Here is a 14,154-nt window from a genome sequence, read left to right as displayed (position 1 = left end):
TGTGTGTGTGTGTGTCTGTGTGCGTGTGTGTGTGTGTGTGTGTGTGTGTGTTCAGCTACTCGGTGGTGGTAAACCGCTGTGATGAGTCTCTGCGGCCCTTCAGCTGGAAATCTCTCGCTGCTCTCAGCAGAACCACTGGGAACGTCTCTAAGGTACAGTAGGACTAATAAAAGCGCTTAATAACAGGAGTTTGATACCCACATCTGAATAAGTATCTCTAAAGACTGTCTGTTTCTAGAGGAGTAGTATATTTTATTATTAACAGCCTGTTTTTGGCACTTTCCACAAAAAATAGTACAGTTTGGAGTCCCATGGCTTTTTACAAACATTCCAAGCACAAATGTTTTTTGGTAACACTTAAAGCCTTTATGTACAGTTGCAATCACATTTAATCAACCCCCTTGACCTGCAAGACATTTTAATTTAATTAATTAATTTATGCATTTAGCAAGCGACTTACATTGCATTCAGGCTATACATTTTTTTTTACCAGTATGTGTGTTCCCTGGGAATCGAACCCACGACCTTTTGCGCTGCTAACACAATGCTCTACCACTGAGCCACAGGAGCACTTTTTGCCACATTTTACTGCCAAGAACAACATTTGATGAAAACAGTTCAACAAAGGCATCAGTAAACTATTAGAGAAAGTTTATTAAAACACATTTGAGTGAGTCTGAGAACGTAAAGTTGATGAATAATGAAAAAAAAAAATCTAATTGGCTCCAATAACCTGTTATTAAAAAAACCCTATAACTCAAAAACGTTACATTATATATTGACATTATCACTTTCAATATGCCAGTAAGCTGTCATAGGTGCCATTTTTTGTAAATTCTAGATCTTCAGAAAACTGATTTGTAAAGTATTCTGGGGAGGTTGATAAATTTGGATTGCAACTGTATAACGCATTATAAAGGTATGTACATAATGTAATGTTATCTTTCATTATATCTTTTAATAAACAGTTGTAACCAAAGTTAAAATGCATTAGAATATTTGCAGATTCCTTGTCACATATGAAATTGGTTGTTTGTATTATATTGTATTATAACTGTGGTTACAGTTATTCATGAGATCAAACAATGCATTATAAGGTGCATTACAAGGCTTTATTAATGCATCAAAAATACATTTATAATGCATTATATATAAAGGCTTTAAGTAAAGTGTTACCATGTTTTTCCGATTAACTGCTAGACTACGTCAGACGTCATGATGTTCTCAACATTACCCGACCTTAAGATGCAAAATGCCACCATGATATTTAGATTATTTAAATAAAAACTGATTTTAATTCATTTTAAAACATATTTGTCCATACGTCCAATATGTGCATGTATAACCTTTTGATGATTTTTACAAATGATGAAACGATACAATTGAACATTTCCAAGTACCCAAGTTTCATCCACTTATTTTTTGTTGTTGTTGTTTGTTTAAAAGTATAATATAGAATTGTAATTGAAAACTTTATATAATTTTAAACTAATATTAGTTTTTTTATTAACTTAAACCAATATTTGTTTAATATATTTGTAAATATTTTAATTTTAAAATATTTTATAATGTAAAAATAAAATCATATTATATCGATGGGTTTGTTTGTTGCTAGAAAGTTATAAAGTTGCATGGCAGAGTAACAGTGTTTTGGAGACAAGGTGTCAAAAATGACAAAATTCTGAAAGAAAACGAATAAAATGTAAGTTGCTCCTGAGGTGGATGATCAGCGGGTGATCTACTTTCACTGACCAAAGCAAGAGTTATAGGGCCTGATTTGGACCATATTAGTGGTAATGTTTTTTGTAAAGTGCAGTAAGTGAAACCTGTCCTGAACCTCTGGATGTGTTTCCTGCGAAGGAGCTGATGCTGTGCTCCGTCATCACTCCATCAGACATGACCGAAGACATGCTGTCCTCTCCAGAGTGTCTGAAACGATTCACTCTACAGGTACCACAGCACGCCCGAGTTCGTTCTGAGACACTGCTGTGCGTGTCTGCATCTGTAGCACTGTTTTATGTGTTGCAGGAAGTCATCGTGAGCAGATGGGTCTCCTCAAGAGAGAGAACTGAACAGGAGGAGATCTAGACCTTTATAAGCCAACATTCCCTTTTCCATGTTTATTTTGCATCAAGATTAAGCTGCGATTTATTTTTCTTTAATAATGTTCAGATGGTGTTTAAACAATGTCCAGACGCAGAGAGTGTTCAACAATAAATATACAGATCAAACAGAAGATCAGCGGAGTCTGTTGTGTTTCATCACTAACTCTCAAAGTCCTTCGTATGAATGATTCTGGGCTCAATCACCTTAAAGTGCTTTCTGAAAACATGTCTGAATGAGAGAAGCTTTACAGAAGTGGCAGTTCAGTTCATAAGAGTACAGATTAATAGGCACGTTTCATTCATTCAAATGATGCAAGAATTAAGCGTAAATCAGTGTTATTGCGCCTGTGATGATCCAGGAAAGTCGCAGTAGTTGGGGCTCAGTTGCTCTTGCTGTCCTCGTCCTCCTCACTCGGACCCTCGCCTGAGTTTCTGCGCGGACTGTCCACAATGTAGAAGTGGTTCTGGGAAATCTCACGGCACAGCATCATGTACTTGGAAGCCCTTTTGATCCGAGGAAGCACAAAGGAGCGTGTGAACTCCTCTTTACTCAGCGCTGGCTTCGACTGCGTGGCCAGAACACGGTTGATGAACATCAGCGAGTAGCTGTAGCAATTGTGGCTTTCCTCATTAAAGCTGAAAAACAAAGAACAGACTGATCCAGACAGCATTTGGACATTTAAAGGGGTCATATGATGCTGCTAAAAAGAACATTATTTTGTGTATTTGGTGTAATGAAATGTGTTTATGCGGTTTAAGGTTCAAAAAACACATTATTTTCCACATACTGTACATTATTGTTTCTCCTCTATGCCCTGCCTTTCTGAAACACGTAGATTTTTACAAAGCTCATCGGTCTGAAAAGTGAGGTGTGCTCTGATTGGCCGAATACCTCAAGCGTGTGACGGAAATGTTACGCCCCTACCATACTGTGATGATGCCCTGTCCGGCCGGAGCGATGAGACAAAAACATTAAAACCCATTATAAACGATGACTTAACTTTTATAACGAATATCTCTTTGGGTTTGAGACTTTAGTCTTTGCAACTTTAGGGATCGTATCTATTCACGAACAGCTTGTAACACTCCAAAGAGAAAGGAAAACTTGAAATCGCATCATATGACCCCTTTAAAAACGTCTGCATGTCATTTCCCGAAACTGCAATTTTCCTCATTTATGCTGGGTGACTTCAGCGTTTGGGGTGTAGAGGCTCACCTTTGCCAGGATGGGTCCCACATCTGAGCGGAGGAGAACTTCTCCAGATACTGATCCCACTGGCTCATCAGACTGAACATGTCGGGCTGAACCAGCGGGATGCAGATGCAGTGCTCCCAGCCCTGATGCTCTCTCTGAACACCCGTCTTCGTGTAATTGTAGACTATTCCTTCAGTAGCAACAGAAGAAATGGCGTTCACATATTTGAATGACACAAAAGACGCACATTGTGACCTTTGATTTATTTCACAAATAATTCTGCAGGTCAAATTCTATTACTTTTTTTAATGCAAAGTGCAATTGTTGTACTGTTTAACATTTGCATATGTGACCCTGGAGCACAAAAGCAGTCTTAAGTCGCCATCAGTGGAAGATTATATATTCAGCTTTGAGATGGTGTATAAATCTCAATTTTGAAAAATTGACCCTTATGACTGGTTTTGTGCTCCAGGGTCACATTTCAGTTACATCACTGAATCATCAATGAACTGACTTTAGCTGGAAAAATGACTCGTTATTGTCTTTGCATTATTGACTAACTATTTTCCTGTTTAACGCTGTAAAGCTGCTTTGACACAATCTGTATTGTATGAAGCGCTATAGAAATAAAGGTGATTGACTTGACTGTAAGCAGTGATCTTAGTATAACTGAGATACTATTACAGTTTTTATTAGTATTTTGAATCGGCTTTTGTTTTTATATTGTGTTTTCATTTTAATGTTTTAGTAATTTTGTAGTGTTTTTTTTTTTTTTAATTTTCACTTTTTTAAATGTGTAGTTAATACTTTCTATTTTTATTTCAGTTATTTTAGTACATCAAGTTAAACCAAATTAAAATGAGATGTTGCCTTGACAACTAAAAAAGTAGTGCTGTCAAACGATTAATCGCGATTAATCGCATCCAAAATAAAAGCTTTTGTGTACACAATATATGTGTGTGTACCGTGTATATTTAATTTGTACATATAAAGACACACATACAGTATATATTTTGAAAATATTTACATGTATTTTATATTCATATAATTTATATTATATAAAAATCTATAAATATATTTTTCTTAAATATATACATGCATGCGTTTGTATTTATATATACATAATAAATATACACAGTACACGCACTTATAATATGTAAACAACTTTTATTTTTGGATGCGATTAATCGTTTGACAGCACTAAAAAAAAGCTTTTAATATTTTCTTTCAGTTAACATTTATTTTTATTTATTTATTGGTTTAGGTTTAGTTTCAGTTTTAATTCATTATAATAACCCTCATGATAAGAAAACTAAAACTAACAAAAACTAATTTCTGTTAAATTTACTGTAAAATACAAATCTGGGGGTACAGGAACCTGACTTTAATTAAAAACAAAATACAATGACGGTTTCAGGCATTACAGGGTGGCATGAGAAACATACCTATTTAAATAAAATATCAACTACAGGGAAACTCTTACTGTAAATTAAAAGGGGACATTTCTTACAAAAAGTGCATGCCTTGTAAAACACATCTTTTACCTGTTCATGTAACTTAGTTGCACTCTTACATTCTTTTCCTGTTAAAATGACTGTTTGTCAGACTCAGTACAGTACCATTTGTGTTGCTGATTCCCGTGTGTAGATCAGAGCAGCCATCAAAGTCCCTGCAAAAACCAGCTGCATTTATGTCACCTCAGTTTCATCTCTATATGAGGACATTTTATGAAGGTAAAATGACGTCAAAAAGATTTGCATACGCAGGGTAAGAGTTGTGGAAGTGTACATAAGACTAAGCGTAAATTAAATTTGCATGCGCAACAGAAGCTTTGTAAAGGTGTAAATCGTGTTTCAAGCGCAAGAAACAATTATTTGCAGCATTTTACTGTTACCCGTAAGTGTAATTCATGTATTGTGAAACTGCAGCTTCATGCTAACGCAAAATAAATATGATCTGCATGCTTCTGACTTCCATTTTTCCGCGCTTACGCTTTTGGCACGTTTTTTTTGCCAAAAGACGGTCAAAAGCACTGCAAGCTTTACAAAGCTTCTCTTGCGCATGCAAATTTAATTTACGCTTACAGTCGTATGTACACTTCCACAACTCTTACCCTGCGTATGCAAATCTTTTTGACGTCATTCTACCTTCATACATTTCCTTCTCTAGCAGCTTCAGCTGACGGTCCTACCTGAGCGCACTGTCCTCTGTGGACGCCACTAGAAAAGCGCACGGGGCTTGGTGTCCGTTGCTGACGGGGTTCGGTATGCTGACCGGCGCTTCCTCCAGCCGCTTCCCACTGAAGCTAACGCCACATTCAGGACACTGATCCGGGACGAAGAAACAGTAGATGTCCTTGTCACAGTGGTTGAATTTGATGACGCTCTTATCCATCTGGAGAGGACGCGGGCGCTGCGCGGTCTGACGGAGGCCAGAGAGTATGAGGTGTGATAACTGCACTTGTATGAGGTGTGATAACTGAGCAGAAGCCTCATAAGAGAGCGCAGCTGCTGTTTCAGTGGGCTGTCGTCCACGGCTCACATGCACCGATCTGGTTTCAGCAAACACTAAACCTGTGGGGAAATGGGATCTGTTTGCACGGCAGCTTCATTAATGTTCATTAGCGCTCACGTGCGCCTTTTTGTGAAAGCCAACAGGACTCATTCTTTCTAAATTTGACTGTATATGAACTCTGACATATTCTTTACCAACAGACACACACACACAACTGAAACACAAACACTGATCCTGTTTTATTGGTGCTTAGAAATATCTTTTTATGCAGTGTGGTATGCAAATCTATATGTATTCAGATTTTATGACTATGTTAATTGAGAGAGTGCATGCAATGTGTAATAGCTTGGAAACTGTAAACTATGCAAATATGTTTCTCTTGAGTTGATAGGAGTGGGCGTCACTGCAACTCAAAACCAGGTCTTTGTTTAAAACCTGCATTTACAGGTTTACAACCTGTCATGAGTAACTGAGCCGCATGTGGTAAATGAATCCTGTAAACACATCACACTACAGTGACAGCGGTGTTAATGCGGCGCTGGGCTGACAGCTGTGTATAGGCTTGCCAATCATTTATGAAGACATTTGTTTTGCACAGACTGATTGTTTCGCTTGATAAGACTTCAATATATCGTCAGGAGCCACCAGTATTCATTTAGCGTCGCTTGTTTTGACTCTCAAAGTGAAGGCAGCCGTGGACTTGCATGTTATAAATCCAGCACCGCGGTTTCAGCTACAAATCTTTACTGTTGTACTGAAGAAAAAAGCTCACCTACATCTTGGATGGCCTGAGGATGAGTACATTAACAGCAAGCTTTCATTTTTGGGTGAACTTTCCCTTTAAAGGCATGCATTAGTACCTCTTGAAAGGGTTCTGCCGTAGAGACAGCTTTCTATATACAGTATATTGCACTTCTATAGTGTTTTATGAAGAAGCGTGTATCACATGTCATGATCTGTATTAGCGATGTAAAATCCATGTTGTAATATTGCATGATAGATGTTGATGTATAGCGACACGGTCTTCATTCTGGGTAAAATGTGAGATCCTGTGAACTGGTCTCTGCTCAGAGACGCTTTCCCATCCAACGAGCGCATGTGGTTAATGAAGGTCAGAGCGAAACCATAACAGCACGATCCAAACTCCCTTTCCTCATCAAACCTGCCGGTGAACAAAACATAGTGGAGCAGTTATGGCCGTTTTTGTGACTGGGATTTTACCGATTCACGTATTGTTAACTAAAACTAAATTAAAACAATAAAAACATGTTACTTTAAATAAATGCTAATAAAAAAAAATTGCTACATGCATCATTTTAATTTAGTTTAGCTTGATGCAAAATAGCACAAACTAAAATAATAATAAATAAAAATGATACAGACATAAAAAATCTACAAATTTCAAAATTGAAATAAAAAAAAAACTGATTCAAAATATTAACTATAATAGAATCAAAAATAACATGGTACATGCATATATGTCGATGATTATTACATAACATATGAAACATCTGATAGTGATATTGCGCAGGACTGTAGCTGTACCGCTCTGAGACCCATTCTGGCAGTGCAGAAAACTGCTCCAGCTCTCGGTCCCATGATTCCCTGAGCTCATCTCTCCACGGAGGGCAGAGCTGTATGCAGACACACTGTTCCCAGCCGCGGACGTCTCTCCGGACCCCTGACAGGGTGTAGTTATAGACCAGACCTAAACACACAAACCACTGCTGAACAAGCATAACTCGGCTATAGTCTGCACAAACAATAGACAATAACTTTACATTTTTATTATTGTGTTATAGTTTACTTCATTGCTGTAATTTCTGTATATGTCTGTACTTTGTTCTGCACTGGAAGCAGTTCTGTTACCGAGACCGACTCCTTATGTGTGTATAAACATAAGAATTACAGGTGGGCCGTACCTTCTGAATTTGAGAGTCCCACGTGAATCTCTGTGTCATGCCATTCTCTGGAGAACAAAATAAATAAATGATAGAATGTTAGAAACAGGGCAATAATATACACACTCACTGCCAATCAATAGCGTGGAATAATTCAGATTTGTAATGTTTCTGAAGTATTTTCTGCTCACCAAGGCTACATTTATTTGATCAAAAATACAGTAAAATTGTGAAATATTATTACAATTTAAAATAGCTGTCTTCTATGTGAATATCTGTTAAACTGTAATGTATTTCTGTGATCAAAGCTGTATTTTCAGCATCATTACTCCAGTCTTCAGCGTCACATGATCTTCAGAAATCAGTCTAATATGCTGATTTGCTGCTCAAGAAACATTTCTGATTATTATCGATGTTGAAAACAGCTGTGCTGCTTTATGCATTTTATTTTTCAGGATTCTTTGATGAAGCTGCCATCTTTTGTCCTTCCTGTCACTTTGGGGCAGTTTAATGCGTCCTTGCTGAATAAATGTAACTTTTATGAATAATTATATAATCTCGTAAACTCACCCAAGATGTGATGGTCCGTGCATAGATCCTATCAGAAATGCACAGGGGACTGTGTGTCCATTTCTAATCGGACAGGTAAGCGCAACAGGTGCGTCTAAAAGTCCAAATGCGAGAGTGTGATGACAGATCGGACAGCTGCGCTGTGAATCATCAGCTCGAGGAGAGCATGAGGCGTCTGGAGCAGAGAAGCGGTGAATGTTTCTTCCGCAGTGCCTGTATTTGATCACGGTTCTCTCCATTAGCGCTCAGCTGGTCTCGCGCTACTGTCGTGCTCTGAAGCTGATCTCGCGCTGGGGACGTCACTGAGCTCGAACCCGCTCCACCAGGGGGCGCAAAAAAACCCGCATCCTCAAGACAGCAGCATACCTTAGACACATATACAATTTAAATACTTCGAAAATGAAATCCAAATATCTCTCTTTTTACGCTATTTGACGACAATTTCCCACTTTTCGATACTTTTTTTTATTTTTATTTTTTTTGTTCTATCACTTATCCCAACTGATTCCAGCTCAGTTGTCTGGTTCAGTTCATTCGTTCGTTTCCGACAGCTTTCATAATACGTGTCTGCTTTGAGTTCATCACTGAGGCGGAAGAAGCACGAATCATTCTTTTGAGTCGGACCTCTAATCAGTTGAACCGATTCCATGCTTACTCTGTGAACTGGGTTTGTGAAACGAACCGTTCGAAAGAACCGATTCGCGGAAACGAGTCGCTAGGCGGAAGCAATGGTCAGCGTCGTCGCGGTGTAGCCGGTGATATTTTCAGGTTGCACAAACCCGTGGAGACAGTAACATTTCACAGAAAAACATCACATTGGTAGCCGGATAAAACATGTCAACGAGACAGGTGACCTGCAGGTAAAGAGAAACACCAAACCGTCATGATACAGCCGCTAAAGCATCGCTGTGTTTCATAAGGTCACTGCTAATATCATCACATGAGAGAAAATGGTGCGGCTGGATTGACGCATGTGCAAACCTCTTACAGCTACAGTTGGTGCTGGTGCTCATGCTCTCGTCTGTCTGCAGGTATTTTCTGCACGGGGTTTGTCGGGAGGGCAGCAGGTGCATGTTCTCTCATGATCTGGCCACAAGCAGACCTTCAACCATCTGTAAATACTACCAGAGAGGAGTGTGTGCGTATGGAGACAGATGCAGGTGAGTGAGTTACACACACTTGCCTAATAAAGCAGATGCAAAACCATTTTATGATCAATAAGCTGTTATTCTGCCCCTCTAGCCGATCAATCGGAGCACCCCTAGTTTCTTGGATGAATAGCAAGTTCAGAAGAACAGCATTTATCTGAAATAGAAATATTTTGTAACAATATCAGTCTTTATCATCACTTTTGATCAATTTAAAGCATCCTTTCTATATAAAAGTATTCATTTCTATAATTTCACCCCATCAAAAAATGATACTGACTCCAAGCTTTTGAATGATGTAGTGTACAATGTTACAAAAGTTTTTTATTTGATATAAATGTTGATCTTTGGATGTTTCTGTTCATCAAAGAATCCTGAAAAATATGAACTCAACTGTTTTAAATATTGATAATAATATTTTTTTTTTCTTGAGCAGCAGCATATTATACTGATTTCTGAAGATCATGTGACACGGAAGACTGGAGTAATGATGCTGAAAATACAGCTGCGCATCACAGAAATACATTACAGTTTAACGCATATTCACATAGAACACAGCTATTTTAAATAGTAAAAATATTTCACAATTTTACTGTATTTTGGATCAAAAGCAGAAGAGACTTTTTTTTTAAAAACATTAAAAATCTTACTGTTCAAAAACTTTTGACTGGTAGTGTATATATTTGCACACACACACACACACACACACACACGTATATATGTGTTATGCATGTTTCTAGAAAACAAAATGTTTATTTATTTAAAATCATGGTAGAGGGCATGACCGTTGCCCTGACTGAAGAATCCGCATGTTTGTTAGTTCAGATGTGAAGTGTGCGGTGTGTTTTCTGACAGATATGATCACATCAGGCCTGTCAGCCGTGGCAGCGGCCCATCGGCGGAGCAGCCGAACAGAAGCAGCAGCGCAGGAGCGTCGGCCCCGGGACCCGGACCCCCGTCAAACACAAGCAAACATGCCAAAAAACCTCTGGTGCTGAGAGACAAAGGTGTGTGCAGTTCACACGCCTGAGATTACAGTAAGATGATGATGATACAGTAAGATGTGTGCTGTGTTTCAGCGCTGGGCTCTGACAGCAGAGCGGGGCCCGGTGTGAGGGACTGCTGGCACGACGGCGCTCACGGCAAACCTCACTCTTACCTGGATGCCATCCGCTCTGGCCTGGAGAGTTCGGCCGACCCGTGTCCCGACCTGGGCCAGCAGCCGCAGCTCTGCCCGTACATGGCGGCGGGACCGTGTCACTACGGCGACAGCTGCCCCTATCTCCACGGCGATCTGTGTGAAATATGTCGGCTGCAGGTTTTGCATCCGCACGACCCTGAACAAAGAGCAGCGCACGAGAAGGTGACTGAACCTACAGCACACCCTGACTCTCATCCATTTCATTCAGCTTTTAAAAAACAGCATGTTGAGTGCAACAGTTGAAGAAAATAAATAAATAAATAAATCCATGGGCCGATTTCTGCTCACATTTCTATTTTACATTTAATCATTTAACAGACGCTTTTATCCAAAGCGACTTACAAATGAGGACCAGAAGCTATCAAAACCAACATAAGAGCAATGATATATAAGTGCTGTGACAGCCTAGCGAGAGTATTTAGAATAGAATAGAGAGTGCTAGAGTTAGAGAGTGGAGTGTTTTTTAATAAATAAAAAGAAAACAAGTAGATCAAGTACAATTAGAATAGAGTGCTAGAGTTAGAGGGTCAAATGAAGATGATTAATAATAGTAAAAATACAATTTATTGAAACACAGAAACTCAAAGGTCTTCAACTCGCCAAAATAAAGGTCGAGGATGTTATGACGGAAATAAATGACTAAATTAATACAATTTATTAAAACAATATTTTTAAGGAATGTCACAAGTTTTTTTTTGACCATGTTTACACAGTAAATGTGTAAAAAAAAAAAAAAAAAGATTAATAAATTTATGGTACAGAGACATTACAGTGTTTTTATAATCTAAATAAGCCATAAAGCTATAAAAAGGTCCAAGAAAAAAAAAACAGTAAAACTGCCAGAATGGTAAAAATATTTTTTTTTTTTACAGTTTTACTGTATTTTTAACACTATGGTAAAAAAAAAATATATATATATTTGTACAAGAATGGTAAAAAATACAGTAATACAAATGAATATATATATATATATGTGACCCTGGAGCACAAAAGCAGTCTTAAGTCGCTGGGGTATATTTGTAGCAATAGCCAACAATACATTGTATGGGTCAAAATTATAGATGTTTCTTTAATGCCAAAAATCATTAGGATATTAAGTAAAGATCATGTTCCATGAAGATATTTTGTAAATTTCCTACCGTAAATATATCAAAACTTAATGTTTGATTAGTAATATGCATTGCTAAGAACTTCATTTGGACAACTTTAAAGATGATTTTCTCAATATTTAGATTTTTTTGCACCCTCAGATTCCAGATTTTCAAATAGTTGTATCTCAGCCAAATATTGTCCTATCCTAACAAACCATACATCAATGGAAAGCTCATTTAGCTTGCAGATGATGTATAAATCTCAATTTCGTAAAAAACGACCCTTATGACTGGATTTGTGCTCCAGGGTCATATATATATATATATTTATTTATTTAAGTATTAAGTAAATTTAGTTATGTTTCATGCTAATTCTGTCATAGTTCATTCTCATAATTTTCAGTGTGCTTACAGCTTCCCTGCAACGCTTTCTGATTATCATACATTGTTTGACTCGATCAAACGTTGAAATATTGTGATTTCTTCAAAACTAGTTGCATTTGTTTTAACACATGGTTTAAAAAATAATTTGTGCATAATCCCCAGATGTGCATGACGGCCTTCGAGCTGGACATGGAGAGAGCGTTTGCAGTGCAGCAGAGTCAGGACAAGCAGTGTAAGATCTGTCTGGATGTGGTGTATGAGAAGTCGTCTCCGTCGGAGCGGCGCTTCGGCATCCTCTCCAGCTGCTGCCACTCGTACTGCTTGAGCTGCATCCGGCAGTGGCGCTGCGCCGAGCAGTTCCAGAACCAGATCCGCAAGTGAGTCCAGAGCCGCTCTGATCTCAGCCCTGGGGGGAGCGCTGTGCAGTAACCTGAGCTGATTGCCTGCAGGTCCTGTCCCGAGTGCCGCGTGGTGTCGGAGTTCGTCATACCCAGCGTGTACTGGGTGGAAGACCAGGAGGAGAAGAACCGTCTCATTGAGGAGTTCAAGTCTGGAGTCAGGTGTGAATAAAACAGCTTCCCACTTCAGAAACCACTTTCTTCTTTTGCAAGTTTACAAAATAACTGGCAAGCTACCCAAAAGGCACTGCATTTCTATTTTTATTTTTAGAAAAAGAGCATGTTTTGCATTGAGTTTTTGTTTTTATCTATGCATTTTGAACAAACGGTGTCAGTTTTAGTGATTCTAATATAGGTTTTTTATTAATAATTAGAATTGTTTATTTTTATATGTGACCCTGGAGCACAAAACCAGTCATAAGGGTCAATTTTTCGAAATTGAGATTTATACATCATCTCAAAGCTGAATAAATAAGCTTCCATTGATGTATGGTTTGTTAGGATTGGACAATATTTGGCCGAGATACAACTATTTGAAAATCTGAAATCTGAGGGTACAAAAAAATCTAAATATTGAGAAAATCATCTTTAAAGTTGTTCAAATGAAGTTCTTAGCAATGCATATTAATAATCAAAAATTAGGTTTTGATATATTTACGGTAGGAAATTTACAAAATATCTTCATGGAACATGATCTTTACTTAATATCCTAATGATTTTTGGCATAAAAGAAAAATCTATAATTTTGACCCATACAATGTATTGTTGGCTATTGCTACAAATATACCCCAGCGACTTAAGACTGCTTTTGTGCTGCAGGGTCACAAATGTTCCATTTTCATTTAAATTTTAGGTGAAGTTTTATATTTGGCAACACTTTACAGTAAGGTTCCGTTTGGTAACATTAGATAACTATATTAGTTAACATGAAAGATACTTCTAAAGCATTTATTAATCTTAGATAATGTTGATTCTAACATTTACTAATATATTATTAAAATCAAAAATACATCTAAGTGAGCTTCGTGTCGTGGTCCTGATCACCATCGGGGGTTATTCAGCGATAACAACCGGCTGGATGTACATTATCCCACTTATTACACAGCTACTTGCCACAGAAGTAAATAATTAGACACGAAATATTGATCTGAGTTGAAATATTTGAACGCAAAGCTTCTGTGAAGACAGCAGTTGCTAACAAGCGGCGAGTTCAAACTAGATGGACATTAAGGGATACATAAATAATTATGGCGATAAAAGATACTGATTTAAGACAAAACTGTTTAAAATCTTACCAGTTTGTTAGTTATCTTATAATCCATTACAGCAGGGGTGTCAAACTCAGTTTCTGAAGGGCCGGGGTCCTGCAGAGGTTAGATTCAACCCTAATTAAACACACCTGATTCAGTTAATCAAGTCCTTCAGGCTTATTTGAAAACTACATGGTTTGTGTGTTGGAGCAGCGTTGGCTCCGGCCCTCCAGAAATTGAAATGTGTAATTTCATATTTAATGGACCTGAGCTATATTTTTATTAAGTAATGTTAACAAACATTAAAAAATATTGTAAGAAATGTATTGCTCATTGTTAGTTAATGCATTAAATATAGTTAACTGGAAACGTATTGTTTTGTTTGTTTGTGTGTGTG

General features: G+C 37.8%; 4 protein-coding genes across 4 annotated transcripts in view; 2 read left to right on the top strand and 2 right to left on the bottom strand.

Moving 5' to 3' along the window:
* Positions 1-2,249, top strand: part of tsen2 (TSEN2 tRNA splicing endonuclease subunit) — a 9,226-nt gene extending 6,977 nt beyond the window's left edge. The window contains exons 9-11 of the mRNA XM_016484593.1: positions 56-152; positions 1,861-1,950; positions 2,029-2,249. Of these exons, the coding sequence (XP_016340079.1) occupies positions 56-152; positions 1,861-1,950; positions 2,029-2,088 (247 nt within the window). The 3' untranslated portion in view covers positions 2,089-2,249. The remainder of the gene's footprint in view (positions 1-55; positions 153-1,860; positions 1,951-2,028) is intronic.
* Positions 2,250-2,422: 173 nt separating this feature from the next.
* mkrn2os.2 (MKRN2 opposite strand, tandem duplicate 2) lies at positions 2,423-5,704 on the bottom strand. The gene is made up of 4 exons (XM_016484595.1): positions 5,492-5,704; positions 4,920-4,969; positions 3,322-3,490; positions 2,423-2,741 (listed from the first exon to the last, which is right to left on the bottom strand). The coding sequence occupies exons 1-4, from the start codon at positions 5,692-5,694 to the stop codon at positions 2,486-2,488; spliced, it is 678 nt and encodes a 225-aa protein (XP_016340081.1). The 5' UTR covers positions 5,695-5,704; the 3' UTR covers positions 2,423-2,485.
* Positions 5,705-6,743: 1,039 nt separating this feature from the next.
* mkrn2os.1 (MKRN2 opposite strand, tandem duplicate 1) lies at positions 6,744-8,840 on the bottom strand. The gene is made up of 4 exons (XM_016484596.1): positions 8,286-8,840; positions 7,737-7,783; positions 7,360-7,522; positions 6,744-6,976 (listed from the first exon to the last, which is right to left on the bottom strand). The coding sequence occupies exons 1-4, from the start codon at positions 8,522-8,524 to the stop codon at positions 6,757-6,759; spliced, it is 669 nt and encodes a 222-aa protein (XP_016340082.1). The 5' UTR covers positions 8,525-8,840; the 3' UTR covers positions 6,744-6,756.
* Positions 8,841-9,042: 202 nt separating this feature from the next.
* The window catches only part of mkrn2 (makorin, ring finger protein, 2), a 7,365-nt gene continuing 2,253 nt past the window's right edge, over positions 9,043-14,154 (top strand). Inside the window, exons 1-6 of the mRNA XM_016484594.1 lie at positions 9,043-9,145; positions 9,317-9,445; positions 10,289-10,440; positions 10,513-10,796; positions 12,272-12,486; positions 12,559-12,669. Of these exons, the coding sequence (XP_016340080.1) occupies positions 9,120-9,145; positions 9,317-9,445; positions 10,289-10,440; positions 10,513-10,796; positions 12,272-12,486; positions 12,559-12,669 (917 nt within the window). The 5' untranslated portion in view covers positions 9,043-9,119. The remainder of the gene's footprint in view (positions 9,146-9,316; positions 9,446-10,288; positions 10,441-10,512; positions 10,797-12,271; positions 12,487-12,558; positions 12,670-14,154) is intronic.

This window comes from Sinocyclocheilus anshuiensis, unplaced genomic scaffold, assembly GCF_001515605.1.
Source record: "Sinocyclocheilus anshuiensis isolate Anshui unplaced genomic scaffold, SAMN03320099.WGS_v1.1 scaffold1805, whole genome shotgun sequence".
NCBI classification, from domain to species: domain Eukaryota; kingdom Metazoa; phylum Chordata; class Actinopteri; order Cypriniformes; family Cyprinidae; genus Sinocyclocheilus; species Sinocyclocheilus anshuiensis.
The sequence above is the reverse complement of the archived record's forward strand: the minus strand, read 5'-3'. Positions and strand labels throughout refer to the sequence as shown.